The sequence below is a fragment of the Macaca nemestrina genome, chromosome X (genome assembly GCF_043159975.1).
Source record: "Macaca nemestrina isolate mMacNem1 chromosome X, mMacNem.hap1, whole genome shotgun sequence".
Taxonomy (NCBI): domain Eukaryota; kingdom Metazoa; phylum Chordata; class Mammalia; order Primates; family Cercopithecidae; genus Macaca; species Macaca nemestrina.
In genome coordinates, this window is record NC_092145.1 from 1,590,133 (window position 1) to 1,606,387 (window position 16,255).

General features: G+C 53.5%; 1 protein-coding gene across 1 annotated transcript; it reads right to left on the minus strand.

The window, feature by feature from the left end:
• Positions 1-487: 487 nt before the first annotated feature.
• On the minus strand, positions 488-8,300 carry LOC105467954 (ATPase H+ transporting accessory protein 1). Its single transcript, XM_011717796.3, has 10 exons — positions 8,108-8,300; positions 7,785-7,908; positions 5,049-5,123; positions 4,485-4,678; positions 3,988-4,028; positions 3,243-3,328; positions 2,506-2,744; positions 1,793-1,840; positions 1,475-1,706; positions 488-1,310 (listed from the first exon to the last, which is right to left on the minus strand). The coding sequence occupies exons 1-10, from the start codon at positions 8,275-8,277 to the stop codon at positions 1,101-1,103; spliced, it is 1,419 nt and encodes a 472-aa protein (XP_011716098.1). The 5' UTR covers positions 8,278-8,300; the 3' UTR covers positions 488-1,100.
• Between the last annotated feature and the right edge of the window lie 7,955 nt (positions 8,301-16,255).

Consider the following 16,255-nt stretch of genomic DNA (forward strand, 5'->3'; position numbering starts at 1 on the left):
GCACCAGCGCGGCTCCGCGGGCGACGTTGCTCGCCGAGAGTCCAGAGAGGCTCGGGGCGGGGCGGGCGGGGCGGGCCGGCGGCCGGTGCTGCGGCCCGGGAAGGATCCATGCGCGGGAGCCGCGCGCGCCCCGCCCCACCCGCCCTGCCCCGCCCCGCCCCGCCCCGCGCGCGCCCGCCCCGCCCCCCGGGAGTCTCGGCGCGGCCCCGCGACCGGACGCGCGCCGCTGCGGCAGCCGGGGGCGGCTCCCTCACGACGCGAAGGCTGCCATTGTCACTACGGCCTCCTGAGACGCCGAAGCGCACCGGGACTCGGCCCGACCACCCCTCCCTGCCCTAAGCGGTTAGGGCCCAGCTTACTAAAGCCCCTCCCGGTCTCCGGGGATGCCTCCTAGCCTCCCCCTCTCCAGGCTCCATCCTCCCGCATACCTCTGGCGAGCGCGCGCCAAAAGCTCAGCGCAGAAATGAGCGACAAGAGGCCCAACGCATGGCGATCCTCGTTTACTTTATTAGGAAGGAAACAACCGAGCACCCCCTGCTCCTGCCAGGCACTTCCGGTGGGAACATGCCAGACAGCCGACGATCGCACCCAGCCCACCTGTGGAGGTGCCTTCCTTCTCAGGCCACAGAAATAAACCCCAGTGTACTGCTTATTGTTAGCACAACATCACCAGAAAACGATAACGACAGCCAAGCAGGGCAGTTAAGTAGAACTTCCACACCCCAAACTCAGGGAACCCTATAACCTTAAGGAGGGAGCATTTGCTACACAAAAACACTATCCACAGCCAGGGATGATGTAGACACAAGAATAAATAAGGAGAAAGGGGACCCTAGAATTCATGTCCCTTACGCCTCACAGCGACTAAGCCTGGGAAGCTGGTTGGTCTAGCATCTACGCAGAATATGTACACCTTGTTGGGAGAGATGGGGGCAGCCCAGGAAAGCTCCTCAGCAGGCTGAAGAGGGAGCAAGATGGGCTGAGGGGAGCTTGGGGTTCATGCTGCGGTAGGAAGAGGGAAGCTCCAGTCCAGTGTGCTGCAGGGTGGGAAAGCAGCAACACGGACACTGTCCCACCCTCAACCCCCCACTGGCACAGGGTCAGACGATCTGGGTCAAAGAAATGGTGGGGCCCTTGTGATCATCAAAGCGATCCATGGTCTTGAGACTGAGGATCATGTGCAGGCCGTAGGTGAAGATGAAGAGCATGAACAGGGAGGTCAGCAGCCCCATCCAGATGCCGGGGGAGAAGAAGCTGGCACAGTCACTGGCATAGGAGAACTGCTCCCCCATCACGTTGAAAGCCTGGATCTGGCAGACACACAGACACGGGTCAGAAAGGACCGTTGGGAGGCCCAGCAAGGACTGGGACAAGGGCAGCGCAGGGACAGGACTCCCAAGCCCAAGCCTCTCTTCGTTTCTCAAACACCAGCCTGGGCTCCCCCACCTGAAGCTGGGCCACCCCTGCGCCATACCTGGAAGTCCTGAAGCATCATCTGCCAGGGGGAGGGCTGCGTGCGGGCCACGAGGAGACTGCCCTTCTTGCTCAGGCTGCTGACATACTCGCAGTGGAAGGAGTAGATGCTGGGCCCTGTGACCTGGGAAGCATTGAAGTAGGCAACGGAGCCATTGCTGTGGACTTCGAGGCGCTCCATGGTAAACCAGTGCCGGGCGGACACTGGGTAGAGGCGGTTGGCCAGAACGAACCTGGGGAAGGTGGCAGGGATGTCAGGTGAGCTGGGGATGCTGGGGCCACACCAGCCTCCCCACACCTCAACCACCCCAGGACTCACTTGAATGTCACTGTGGTACCAAAGAGTCGTTCATAGGTCAGTGAGAGCCTGTGGAGGCAGAGAAGGAGGTGCACCATGAGGCTCTGGGAGGGCCTTTGGCATCTTAGAGGAACAAGTTCCTCAGCTCTGCTCTTACCTAAGCTGCCTTGGGTCCTTGCAGCCACCTGAAGAAGCAGTGACCCCACTTGACAGATAGGAAAACTGAGGATCCAGTCACATTGCAAGCCCAGAACAGAGCTGGAAGCCAGGACCCAGGTTCCCCTTGCCACCAGCATGGGGGTCCTTCCTCTGGTTCCCCTGAGCTCACTACCTCTCCTTTTACTCCCTCTTAGGGTCACTAAGGTGCCTGGGCTGGGCTTTGGGGGTGAGAGCAAACAGAAGGGCATGGTTGCCCCATAAATGCCTCAGGTAGCTGGCCTGGCATTTGCCCACACAAAGTCCCAGAAGTTTTGCTCAAGGGGGAGGTGTTAACAACCAAGGTCCCAACCAAAGACTCACAAGCATGGGGAGGCAGAAGTCTGAGCAACTCCCCTCCAACAGCACCCCCCGCCATGACACCTCCTACATCCTCACACTGCCCAGACCCCAACCAGACCATGGCCATCCCCATCCCAACACACAGATCTGACCCTGGCTCCCTGCCCCACCTGCGACTCACAGTGGTGGGAAGGTCACCTGTGGTGGCACAGTCCTCCCCAGCCTAGTGCCCTTGCCTGGCAAAGGAGTCATTCCAGAAGGAGCCAGTCAGGTTGAGCTCCTGCACCCCAAAGGTGAGGGGAGTCAGGTCCTCCCACTGGTCCTTGTACGCCACAGAGAAGTTTTGGGCCCAGAACAGGATCCGGGGAGCAGTGTCATTGTAACTCACAGGAGGATGGATCACAGGTGATATTGGCTGTTTTTGTAACAGCTGGCGACCTAGCCCTTCAGCCACCACCGCTACATCACGGGCCACCTGCAGAAACACCCAACCAGCCTTCTTTCAGCAGCCCTGGGAGACTGTCATACTCCAACCCAGCTGTCGTGCCCTCCCTCCTCTCCCGACAGGACACCCTGTCCACTATCTCAAAGTCCCACCAGCCAGAGGAGGCCTTTCCTCCAGAAAGCTTTCCCTGATGGCCCCTAAACCCTGATGACGTTCCTAGTCCCTCAAACTTAGGGTCATTTAGACTTAGTGTCCAAGTCTGCCACCCACAAGCCTCAAAGGACGAGATGGAAAGCTGCCCCTGGAATGGGGAGGCAGCACTTGAGTGCTCATCCTAGTCCTCCCCCAGAGTCAGCCCAGGGACAAGCCACTCCAAATAGTCACACCACAGGGGTTCTGTGCCTGATGCTTCCGCTATGCTGGGCCTCCCGGACAGCCTGCCTGTGGCATACACCCCCCACCTCCAGACAGACTCACCACACTGCCTCTCCCTGCATGCCCCAGAGCCCCTGCTGGAAGGGCACATACCCTGGAAGGGCGGACCGCTGTGAGGGCCGCTGTGTACGGGACATCTTCAGACTTGAGTGTGCTCAGGACCTGCCCAATGACCTCATCTGAGGGTCAACAAGGAGAGCAGAGAGTCAAGTCACCAGGCACCCTGTGTAAAGAAACACTCCCCACCGTCTGCTTTAGAAACCTTCTAGACCATCTGAAAGTGGTGTTATTACTTTCCACTGAGGATCCTTAGGAGCAGCTATTTCTCATCCCACCCCCATTCCTAGCCTCCCCCGTGGACAACTGTGGCTTTGGTCATCAACTTCCTAATGCCAAGCCCTACCTATGTGACACGAGAAAATACATATCAATACAGAAAACTCCGCATCCACCCATGAAAGGTTTGTGACTGCCTTTCCATGGGGAATGACTGTTCTTTATTGCAAATAGGTAAGTCCCCAGAATTGTTTTTCCAAATGTCTGCAGTCTTATTAAACCCATAACTCTAGGATTCACGCTGCATGCACAGAAACTGGCTCCATAGCCTCCAGCACAGAGGGCCCCCCCTCTGCCAAGTGGGGTCTGGCTGGACAGGGTCCTCTGCTAGGTGGTCCCTGGCTGGTCCTGGGAGCCAGCATTTCCCTGCTCCACTGTCAGCTGCCCCGAGAAGCAGGAGGGCCACCCTGGGAGTGAGGAGGCTGAGGAGCTGCAGGCCAACTGTCTGTGGTCCCCGCCCAAGGGCTAGGTGAGGATGTGCATCCTCCCTGATTCTACTCACCATTGCCTGTGAGGACTTCCCTGGGTGCCATCAGACCAGAGCTATGGAAGACAAACAGAGCACCAGAGTCCTCAGGCGGCCTGGACCTGTGCTGCCTACTACCCTTCCCCCACCCCAGCTTCTCCTCCCCACTAGCCCCACACACCAAGCCTGCACACTCTTACCTCAGTGCCCACTCCTGGAAGCCCATCTCACCCCGAGGCTTCTCAGTCACACTCAAGTCCTAGCCACCTGCTCTGTGACAAGGGCCTGGCTAGGTGAGAAAGCTCCCCACCCACAGGGCTCACATCTGCCTCATCTCTGGAGCTAGGCACCAACTCCTGAATCACAGAAGAGGCCCTCCCCACCTCTTCTGGCCACACACGGCACCTTCTAGAAGGGCTGTGAGGGGGTGGGGAGTACTGGCATATTTGGTCGAACGGTCACCACATGCCATAGCCCAGGGCCTTGCTGCTCTCTGGACCCCGAGGCTGGTGGCTGGGCCATGTGGGCAGTACCTGGCCGTGTAGGGCAGGCGAATGAGCAGCAGGGCGGGGAGGCTGGCGTTGAGCTTCAGCTCCCGCAGGGTGGCCAAGTCCACATGCAAGGGGCTGGCCCTGAGCTTCTCCTGCAGGTAAGTGGTCAGAGTGCTGACTGCATACCAGTCAACGGCAGGAAGCACCAGGGAGGAGGGGGCCAGGTCCAGGGCATTCTGGTGACAGGGGAGAGGCAAAAGGTGAGTTAGCCAGGGGCCAGTGGGCCTGGGCCAGCCCCCCAAACCTCTCTGGCAGGTTTCCTCTGGCAAGCCATACGCACAAAGGCTCACCAAGAAAATGGCCCACACCCCAGCCCCTGACATTCAGGCCCCAGGCCTTTCTACCCCAAAGCCAGTGTCTCTGCTAAGAGTATGAGGTGGTTTTGTTGTTGTTGTTGTTGTTGTTTGCGGGGGGGGGGGGGAGGGAGGAGGCAGCCCAGAGGAGACTCAGACCCAAGTAACCCTGATATGAGGTAAGAGTACAGTTCTTATGCTGGGAGAAGCACAGAATGTCCCCCATGGCCCCTGGCTGGGAGAGGACTCTTACCTCTAGATTAGAAAAGGCGCTGTCCTGCTTGTTTCCAAACACACCACCATATGCTGTGAAATCCTCAATGCTCAGCTAATAGGGAAACAGGGGAGACATCTGAGGAGGTTTGACAAGGAATGGGGGCCAAGGCAGGGGACAGCCACCTTCCCCGTGCATTCTCAGGGCCAGCAAAGTCTCACTGAGAGTCAGGTTCGGTATAGTGGAGCGTGACTGTGTGTTGGTGGTGGTGGGTGGGAGACTCGTCTCTTCCCTCCAGCACTGTCAAGGCAGGGTGAGAAGACATAGAAGAGGCAGTCATGGGGGTGGGGAGATCTGTAGGCAGCTGATTTGTGGTAACCTCAGGAGTAGGAGTCAGCTGCCTTACCCGCCCTACAGACAAGAGGAACTGGGTAGGGAACAGGGAAGCTGTGGGGAGGGGGTGGGGCAGCCAAGAGCATTTGCAGCAGGCCTCCCAGCCAGAGAAAATGGGAGTTGGCTATGCCCAGTCTGGACAGGACCGTCACCCCACTTGCTTTTGGTGGAAGGGGAGAGAGGTGAGATCTCAGAACATGCGGAGGAAGCACTGAAGTCTTTTGAGCTCTTAGGACCACAGTGGCCCTGACCCCATCCCTTTTTCTATACAACTTACAGATGTCCTTTGTCCTTTCGCTCCTACCCCCTACTCCAATCTCCAGCTTCCTCTGGCCTTTCCCAGTTAGGCCCTGAGGAGATTTTAATCAGCTTCCCTAACCTGTTTGGTATATACACTCGCCCAGTCTCCCCTCCCTTGTGGGCAGGACCTTGCTGCTGTTTGGCCGCCCGGGCTCCCAGTCGGAAAGCCCAGGAGTTGCTGGTGGTTCCTGTGGGCTTTCTTTAATTGAGAAATCACACCACTCCCTGCTCCACATTACCCAAGGCTTTCTTACACATTTAGAACTGCACCTGACCTTCCCCCTCATGGCCTACAAGGTCCTACTTCATTGCCTGGCCACCTGAGAACCATCTCCTACATCTCCTACCCCTTTCTCTCACTCACTGTGCTCCAGTCACACCAGGTCTTCCTTGAGCTTGCCAAGAGCACACCTCACCCAGGGCCCTTGCATTTGCTGTTCCAGGAATGTCCTTCCCCCAACGGCTCCCTCCCTCCATTAAGATCTCTGCTCAGATATCACCTCCTCACCTCCTCAGTGAGGCCCGGTCTGACCACCCTTATCTAAAACAGCATCCCAGTCACTCTGTCCCCTTAGCCTGTTTCCTTCCCTAAAGACTATAACACTGACATCATATAATATACCAACTTAGTATTTACTGGTCACCCTCATGAGAATGTCAGCTTCCTGACGGTGGGGGATTGGGTTCTTCTGCTCACTGCCGTATCCCCAACACTTCATAATACCTGGCACATAGTAGGCTTTCCATATTGGACAAATGAATGAATGGGTGAATGCCGAAAGACTGGGGGATCCTGGCTAGATGTTTTATGTGGATTATAAGAATTCCCCCTCACAGGCCGGGCGCGGTGGCTCATGCCTGTAATCCCAGCAGTTTGGGAGGCCGAGGTGGGTTGATCACGAGGTCAGGAGTTCAAGACCAGCCTGGCCAACATGGTGAAACCCTGTCTCTACTCAAAATACAAAAAAAAAAATACAAAAATTAGCTGGGCGCAGTGGCAGGTGCCCTGTAATCCTAGTTACTCAGGAGGCTGAGGCAGAGAATTGCTTGAACCCAGGAGGTGGAGGTTGCATTGAGCTTACATTGCACCACTGCATTCCAGCCTGGGCAACAGAGCGAGACTCTGTCTCAAAAAAAAAAAAAACAAAAAAAAAGAATTCCCCCTCACAGCCCTCTGATGTAGGTGGTGTCTTCATTTTACAGATGTAGAAACTGTCATTGACAAAGATTATTTCATGCCTCCAATGGCTGGTTACATGGTGGAACTAGGACTCAGTTCCTATCTGACTATATTATTTACCACCTCCTGAAAAGACTTCAGGCCACCATCTGCCCACACAGCAACCAAGGGAGACTACAAGGGCAATGAGCCATACAGGCCACCAACAAGGGAGGGCCTAGCAGACGCTTGCTATCTTAGAATCATCTCATGGTCTGCACGCCTGCTTGGGGGCAAAGATCCTGGATGGGAGGGAAAACAGCATGCAGGTTATGAGCTCCAATTGGGAGGGAGGATTGACAGACTCAGGCTGGAACCAAAGTGGTGTCTATCAACTGTAGTGAAACATTGTATCTCGACAAACCTTACTTTCCTTGGCAGTAAAACCGAGATAATGACATCAGTATAACAAGTGCCTACAAAGCACTAAACAGGTGATCATTTTCCAGTTATCATTATTATGATCATCACAGCTAGAATTACAACTGTGCCACCCATTAGCTGTATGAGCTTGGGCAAGTCACTTAACCTCCAGCCTCAGTCTTCTCATTTATAAACCAACAGGGACAATAATCCCCACCCACCATATTGGAGTAAGTCAGATATCCAAAGTGCTTGGTAATCAGTAGGTACCTGGCCTCTGACCCGTCGCTTCCTCCAATCAAGTTGGTGCCATTTCCGAGGCTGTCGCCATGCCCACTGAAGCGTTTACTACAGGCCTTCCCATGAGACGACCCACACCTCCCTACGGTTGGGACAAGGTCACTGAAGCTTCCCTTGGGGAATGGGCGTCAGTGTCATGGGGGGAGGGGTTCCTGGCTGCCTCCCGATGACCGGGGGAGAGTGGGCTGGGGCAGGCGCACCTTGTCCTGCAGGAACAGCAGCACATTCCGGGGACCCAGCTCCAGGGCGGGATCTAAGTAGGCAGAGAGTTGCAAGTCGCTGGTGATGTGGCCTTCATGAGTGTCGGCAGGAGCCCACAAGTCCCTGGCAGGGGACAGAAGAGGTGCTGTCAGACGGGGGCGCATGTGGACTGGAGCTCTGTTGCCGGCAGATTCGCTGCGACCCCCGAGCAAAGAACAGTCCACCTCTGGGCCTCACCACCCCTCGCGTAGGACAGCGCCGGAGTCGGAGTCGGGCGAGGGCGCCTCAGCCGCCACAACGCATCCCACCCCGGCCCGCTCACCGGTCACTGGACCACAGCACCAGCGGGACCTGCTGCTCCGCCGCTGCCGCCGCCGCCGCCGCCGCCGCCGCCGCCAACGACAAAAACACCGGCAGCCACGGCATCCGCCAGAGCGCCTGGGCGCACCGCGGCCTCATCCGCACTCGAGCCGTCGCCGTGGCCGCCATCATAGCCTTAGCCTCCACTGCTTCAGCAGCCTCGACAGCCGCGGATCAGGTGACCGTTGCCCCCGCCTGAGCCCCGCCTCGCACCTCCATTGGCCCAAGCGCGGGCCGGCTGGCAGGGCCGCAGGTAATTGGACCAACTGCATGCCACTCGCGGCCACTCCTTCTCACTGATTGGCTGTACGTGTCTCCAGGCGCTCACACTCCGAGTGGGAAAGGGGATGGGGCCCAGCTAGACCTACTAGGACGAGACAAGAGGGACAGGGAGGCTCCGCGAAACCCTGCGCGCACCCTACGCGTTCGCCCGTCCGTTTTTATTTATTTATTTATTTGTTGTTGTTGTTGCTCTCTTCTTTTCTTTCTTTCTTTTTTTCTTTTTTCTTTCTTTTTTTTTTTTTTAAAGAGACAGGGTCTCCCTATATTGCCCAGGCTGGTCTCGCCTACCCCCATCCCCCAGCTCAAGCGATCCTCGCACCTCAGCCTCCGGAAAAGTGGAACTACAGGCGCGCATCGCCGCACCCGGCCAATCCTTGTTTTAATCCTTTTCCTTAAAATTGCAAAAGTGTTGTCTTTTTCCTGTAGATGGACCCTCCCTGATACAGGTGACAGGAGACTGTAATCCCTTAGAATGAGGACAGAAGCGAGCCCAGGATAGCATCTGCGGGAACACCCAGCACTTACTTTGGGTGGGAGAAGGGTCCAGAAAAGAGATCGGACAAGGAGCAACCGAAGAGGAAAGGGGGAAACCCAGAGCGAAGCGTGGCTTCAAAGACACCCTAACGGGCCGGGCGCGGTGGCTCACGCCTGAAATCCCAGCACTTTGGAAGCCGGAGGCGGGCGAATCTTGATCAAGAGATCAAAATCATCCTGGCCAACATGTTGAAACTCCGTCAATACTAAAAATACAAAAATTAGCTGGGCATGCTGGCGCACTCCTGTAGTCCCAGCTACACGGGAGGCTGAGGCAGGAGAATCACTTAAACCCGGGAGGCGGAGGTTGCAGTGAGCCAAGATCACACCACTGCACTCTAGCCTGGCAAGAGTCCATCTCAAAAAAAAAAAAAAAAAATTGTGGTCATGATTGTCACATGTGATTCAGACTAGGACGAGAATAGTGGCAGTTGAGCTGGAGAGAGGAAGTGGGTCTGACGATACAGTCAAAGAAAATTGTAGCTTTTGGGTCTCTCTGAGCTGGGGACTGGGAGATGAGGTCACTTGGGGGCTCACTGAGTTTCGGGTGCTTAGGGAAACCCTCAAGTGGCCATTTCCAGGCCTGAACTAGCTGAGGAGAGAGGTTTTTGCTGGAGCTTCACTGTATCCCAGGAGAATCCAGCAAACTTAAAAAGGAAAGCATGTCTATTATGTTTCTGTTACTTTTGGTACATAGTTTCAAGGCAAAGACCTCCTCTGGAATGTGGAATGCAATCTTGCCTCTACCAGGACTCTGTTGCTGAGCTGCTTCCATCCTTAGGGGAGAAACCCACCTGTGACTGCTTTTATTCTTCCCTCCGTTGCCAGGGGTCCCTGGAGCGATGGCCCTTGAGGCTTCCTGAAGCACCTGCTATGGGCCAGGCACCCAGACTCTGCCCCCGAAGTTGACAGTCTAGTCTAGAGGACATGCAGGACAGCAGGTCATGATACAGGGTCATGCATGTTCCAAAGGTTGAGACATGGGACTGGGAGGGATGTAAGGAGATGGGCACCCATGAAGCTGCTCCCACCAGGAGGTGATATCTAAACTGAACCAATCACCAAATGTTGATAGCACCAATGAGCACCTTCTGTCTGGGGACTTCATCTTTAGGGTAAAAGCATTTCTTCATTGAAATCCTGGCTGGGCGTGGTGGCTTATGCCTGTAATCCCAACACTTTGGGAGGCGGAGACAGGCAGATAACCTGAGGTTAAGAGTTCAAGACCAGCCTGGCAAACGTGGCAAAATCCCATCTCTACTAAAAATACAAAAATTAGCTGGGCGTGGTGGCGGGCGCCTGTAGTCCCAGCTACTCAGGAGGCTGAGACAGGACAATTGCTTGAACCTGGGAGGTGGAGGTTGCAGTGAACCGAGATCATGCCATTGCACTCCAGCCTGGGCAACAAGAGCAAAACTCCGTCTCAAAAAAAAAAAGAAGAAGAAAGAAAAAAAGAAATCCCTTCAGGCCCTCATCTCCCTGTGGCTTTTAAAATTGTTTTAATATACTATTGGACACATACCAAAATATGTGGAACATACATGTTACATATACATGTGTAAGGTATATTACACATATCTTACCTCTACATACAGTATAAAAATAAAAGGAACGGCCGGGCGCGGTGGCTCACGCCTGTAATCCCAGCACTTTGGGAGGCCGAGGCGGGCGGATCACGAGGTCAGGAGATCGAGACCATCCTGGCTAACATGGTGAAACCCTGTCTCTACTAAAAATACAAAAAAATTAGCCGGGCGTGGTGGCAGGCGCCTGTAGTCCCAACTATCCAGGAGGCTGAGGCAGGAGAATGGCGTGAACCTGGGAGGCAGAGCTTGCAGTGAGCCAAGATCGCGCCACTGCACTCCAACCTGGGCGACAGAGCGAGACTCTGCCTCAAAAAAAAAAAAAAAAGAAAAAAAAAAGAAAGAAAGAAAAGGAACGGCTGGGCTTGGAGGCTCATGCCTGTAATCCCAGCACTTTGGGAGGCTGAGGCAGGCAGATCACCTGAGGTTGGGAGTTCCACACCAGCCTGACCAACATGGGGAAACCCCGTCTCTCCTAAAATACAAAAATTAGCCGGGCATGGTGGCACATGCCTGTAATCCCAGCCACTCGGGAGGCTGAGGCAGGAGAATCGCTTGAACCTGGAAGGCAGGGGTTGCAGTGAGCCAAGATCATGCCATTGCACTCCAGCCTGGGCAACGAGAGCGAAACTCCGTCTCAGCTGGGCATGGTGGCTCACGCCTGTAATCCCAGCACTTTGGGAGGCCAAGGCGGGTGGATCACGAGGTCAGGCGATTGAGACCAGCCTGGCCAACATGGTGAAACCCCGTCTCTACTAAAAATACAAAAAATTAGCCGGGCATGTGGCGGGCGCCTGTGATCCCAGCTACTTGGGAGGCTGAGGCAGGAGAATTGCTTGAACCCAGGAGGCGGAGGTTGCAGTGAACCGAGATCGCACCACTGCACTCCACCCTGGGCGACAAAGCAAGACTCCGTCTCAAAAAATAAATAAAAGGAAACTCAGACCACTGCCCCCGCCCCTGGACTTCATAGTCAGTGAAGAGCACTGCCAGTTCCTTAGCAGGAACCTGGGTCCCCCAAACCCCATTTTCCTATGTCCCCTGAGAAACAACTGTTATCCTGCATTGGTACCAGATGGCATTGTTCCTTTTTTTTTTTTTTTTTTTTGAGACGGAGTTTCACTGTCACCCAGGCTGGAGTGCAGTGGCATGATCTCAGCTCACTGCAACCTCCACCCCCCGGGTTCAAGCGATTCTCCCACCTCAGCCTCCCGAGTAGCTGGGACTACAGGCACCCACCACCAGGCCTGGCTAATTTTTGTATTTTTAGTAGAGATGGGGATTCACCATGTTGGTCAGGCTGGTCTCAAACTCCTGACCTTGTGATTCGCCCGCCTCGGCCTCCCAAAGTGCTGGGATTACAGGCGTGAGCCACCACACCTGGCCTCGTTCTGCCTGTAGTCCTCTGCAGTCTGTTCATCAGCAGTTGATGGAGGTCGCTGTTCGCTTACCCAGCTGCTAGGCTCATTCCCTGTTGCTAGACACTGGGTGGTTCCCCTTGTTTGCTGTGGTGCAGAATGCAAGAAGTCTCGGATACCATGGTAGACTGCATCATTGCTCACAAGTACTCAATCCTCCAAGCTCTTGCACCTCCCACTCCCCTGACCTGTTAAAAAAGCACTGCCATGGTGAAACGTAACCCAAAAAAGAAAAGTAGGCTGGGCGCGTTGACTCACACCTGTAATCCCAGCACTTTGGGAGGCCGAGATGGGTGGATCACCTGAGGTCCAGAGTTCAAGACCAGCCTGGCCAACATGGTGAAACCCCGTCTCTATTAAAAATACAAAAGAATTAGCCGGGCATGGTGGCATGCGCCTATAATCCCAGCTACTTGGGAGGCTGAGGCAGGAGAATCGCTTGAGAACCCGGGAGGTGGAGGTTGCAGTTAGCAGAGATCGTGCCATTGCACTCCAGCCTGGGTGACAGAGTGAGACTCCGTCTCAAAAAAAAAAAAAAAAAAGTACACAAAATAAAGATGTACAGTGTATAATGCTTATCAAAGCAGACAGTCCCATGGCATCACCCAGGTCAAGAGTTTGAATATCACTGCCCCAAAAGCCCCTCTCATTCCCTTCCTATCACTTCCCAATGTGACCATGAACTTGATTCTTATGCTAATCACTTTGGTCTTTATAGTTTGACCAGTTAAGCATGCATTCCTAAAAATCATGGGATATGTTTTGACTGTTTTGAGACTTTAAATAAAGGAAATTATTCAGTATAATATTTTTCCCTCCTCCACTCTTTTTTTTGGTTTGTTTGTTTGGAGACAGAGTTTGGCTCTTGTTGCCCAGGCTGGAGTCCAATGGCGCCATCTTGGCTCACTGCCACCTTCGGATTCAAGCAATTCTCCTGCCTCAGCCTCCCGAGTAGCTGGGATTACAGGCATGTGCCACCATGCCCGGCTAATTTTTTGTATTTAGTAGAGATGGGATTTCACCATGTTGGTCAGGCTGGTCTCGAACTCCTGACCTCAGGTGACCCACCCACCTCAGCCTCTCAAAGTGTTGAGATTACAGGTGTGAGTCACCGCACCCAGCCCTCTCCTCCACTCTAAAGGGAAGTGTTATTTTGTGTCTAGATTCTTTGCTCAATATTGGCAGATTAATTCAAGTGGCTGCATGTAACAATGTTGCCTCATAGTATTCCACTGGATAAATGTGTCACCATTGATTGCCTCCTTCAACTGTTGACATTTGGTTGGTTTCCCATTTGGGCTGTTATGGCTAATGCTACTGTGAACAATTATGTATACGTCTTTTTTTGTTTGTTTTTTTTTTGTTTTTGTTTTCTGTTTTTGGGTTTTTTTTTAGACAGAGTCTCGCTCTGTCGCCCAGGCTGGAGTGCAGTGGCGAGATCTTGGCTCACTGCAAGCTCCACCTCCCGGGTTCCCGCCATTCTCCTGCCTCAGCCTCCTGAGTAGCTGGGACTACCGGTGCCCACCACCACGCTGAGCTAATTTTTTGTATTTTTAGTAGAGACGGGGTTTCACCGTGTTAGCCAGGAGGGTCTCGATTTCCTGACCTCATGATCTGCCTGCCTCGGCCTCCCAAAGTGCTGGGATTACAGGCGTGAGCCACAGCGCCTGGCCAATGTATGTCTTTTGTTAAACATAGATGTTCATTTCAATAGGTATATAACTAGGTGGGGAATTGCTAGGTCATAGAGTATATGCACTGGGTTGAGTAGTGTCCCCATATAAGTCATTGCAGACAGAATCAAGTTAAGGTGAGGTCATACTGGATAAGGGTGACCCCTAGTCCAATGCCTGGTGTTTTTAAAGGAGGAGAAAAAGAGACAGACACAGGGAGGAGAGCGCCGCATGAAGCTGAAGGCAGAGATTGGAATGACACCTCCGCACGCCAAGGAACACGGAGCGTTGCTGGGAACCACTGGAAGAAGCCAGAAGAGACGCATGGAGCTGACTCTCCCTCACAGCTCCAGAAGGAACCCACCCTGGTGCCACCTTGATTTTGGACTTCTGGCCTTCAGAACTGGGAGAGAATAAATTTCTGTTGCTTTAAAATTCCCGGTCTCTGGCACTTTGTTACTGCAGCCACAGGAAACCCACACAGTGCACGCTCTGCTTTTTGTGTTTCCTTTTCTGTGAAATGCCTTTTATTTTTTTTTTATTTTTTATTTTTTATTTTTTATTTTTTGAGACGGAGTCTCGCTCTGTCGCCCAGGCTGGAGTGCAGTGGCCGGATCTCAGCTCACTGCAAGCTCCGCCTCCCGGGTTTACACCATTCTCCTGCCTCAGCCTCCCGAGTAGCTGGGACTACAGGCGCCCGCCACCTTGCCCGGCTAGTTTTTTGTATTTTTTAGTAGAGACGGGGTTTCACCGTGTTAGCCAGGATGGTCTCGATCTCCTGACCTCGTAATCCACCCGTCTCGGCCTCCCAAAGTGCTGGGATTGCAGGCATGAGCCACCGCGCCCGGCCTTTCTTTTTTTTTTTTTGAGACGGAATTTCACTTTATCTGTCCAGGTTGGAGTGCAATGGGGCAATCTTGGCTCACTGAAGCCTCCGTTTCTCGGGTTCTAGCGATTCTTCTGCCTCAGCCTCCTGAGTAGCTGGGATTATAGGCACCCGCCAACACGCCTGGCTAATTTTATTTATTTGTAGAGATAGGGGTTTCACCATGTTGGCCAGACTGGTCTCAAACTCCTGGCCTCAGGTGATCCGCCCGCCTCGGCCTCCCAAAGTGTTGGGATTACAGGCGTGAGCCACCACACCCGGCCTTAACCACTTTTAACTGTACAGTTCAGTGGCATTAAGAATGTTCACATTGTTGTACAGCCATCACCACCATCCATCTTCAGAACTCTTTTCTTCTTCCCAAACTAAAGTTCTGTCCCTATTATACAATTTCCCATTCCCCCATCCTCCCAGGCCCTACAAACAACCTTTTACTTTTTGATTCTGGATCTGAAGCTGGTAAGTACATCATATAAGTGGAACCATGTAATATGCAGCCTTTTGTTTCTGGCTTATTGCAGTTAGCATGTTTCTTGAAAATCCTTTGAGAGTATCCATTTGGTAGCATGTATCAAAATGTCATTTCTTTTTATTTTTAAATTAAAATTTTTTTTTTTGAGACGGAGTCTCACTCTGTTGCCCAGGTTGGAATGCAGTGGCCGGATCTCGGCTCACCGCAAGCTCCGCCTCGTGGGTTCACACCATTCTCCTGCCTCAGCCTCCAGCTGGGACAACAGGCGCCTGCCACTACGCCCAGTTTTTTTTTTTTTTTTTTTTTTTTTTAGTAGAGACGGGGTTTCACCATGTTAGCAAGGATGGTCTCGATCTCCTGACCTTGTGATCCGCCCGCCTCAGCCTCCCAAAGTGCTGGGATTAGAGGCGTGAGCCACCGCGCCTGGCCTTTTTTTTTTTTTTTGAGACGAAGTTTTGCTCGTTTCCCAGGCTGGTGTGCAATGGCGCAATCTGGGCTCACCGCAACCTCTTCCTCCCGGGTTCAAGCAATTCTCCTACCTCAGCCTCCCGAGTAGGTGGGATTACAGGCACCTGCCACCACGCCTGGCTAAGTTTGTATTTTTAGTAGAGATGGAGTTTCTCCATGTTGGTCAGGCTGGTCTCGAACTCCCGGCCTCAGGTGATCTGCCTGCCTTGGTCTCCCAAAGTCTTGGGATTACAGGCGTGAGCCACCGCGACTGGCCTAATTTTTATATTTTTAGTAGAGACAGGGTTTCACCATGTTGGTCAGACTGGTCTCAAATTCCTGACCTTGTGATCTGCCCGCCTCGGCCTCCCAAAGTGCTGGGATTACAGGTGTGAGCCACCGCAACTGGCCTAATTTTTGTATTTTAGTAGAGATCGGGTTTCACCATGTTGGCCAGGCTAGTCTCGAACTCCTGACTTCAAATGATCCGCCCACCTTGGCTTCCTAAAGTGTTGGAATTATAGGCGTGAGCCATGGTGCCCAGCTGCTTTTATCTATATTTAATTACAAGTGTTTGTTTTTTCCCAGGCAATTTTTTTCCCTTTTTAGTCATTTTTTAAAAAAAACCTTTTATTTTGGCCGGGCGTGGTGGCTCACACCTGTAATCCCAGCACTTTGGGAGGCCAAGGCAGGTGGATCACGAGGTCAGGATATGGAGACCATCCTGGCTAACATGGTGAAACCCCGTCTCTACTAAAAATGCAAAAAAATTAGCCAGGTGTGGTGGCGGGCGCCTATAGGCCCAGCTACTCGAG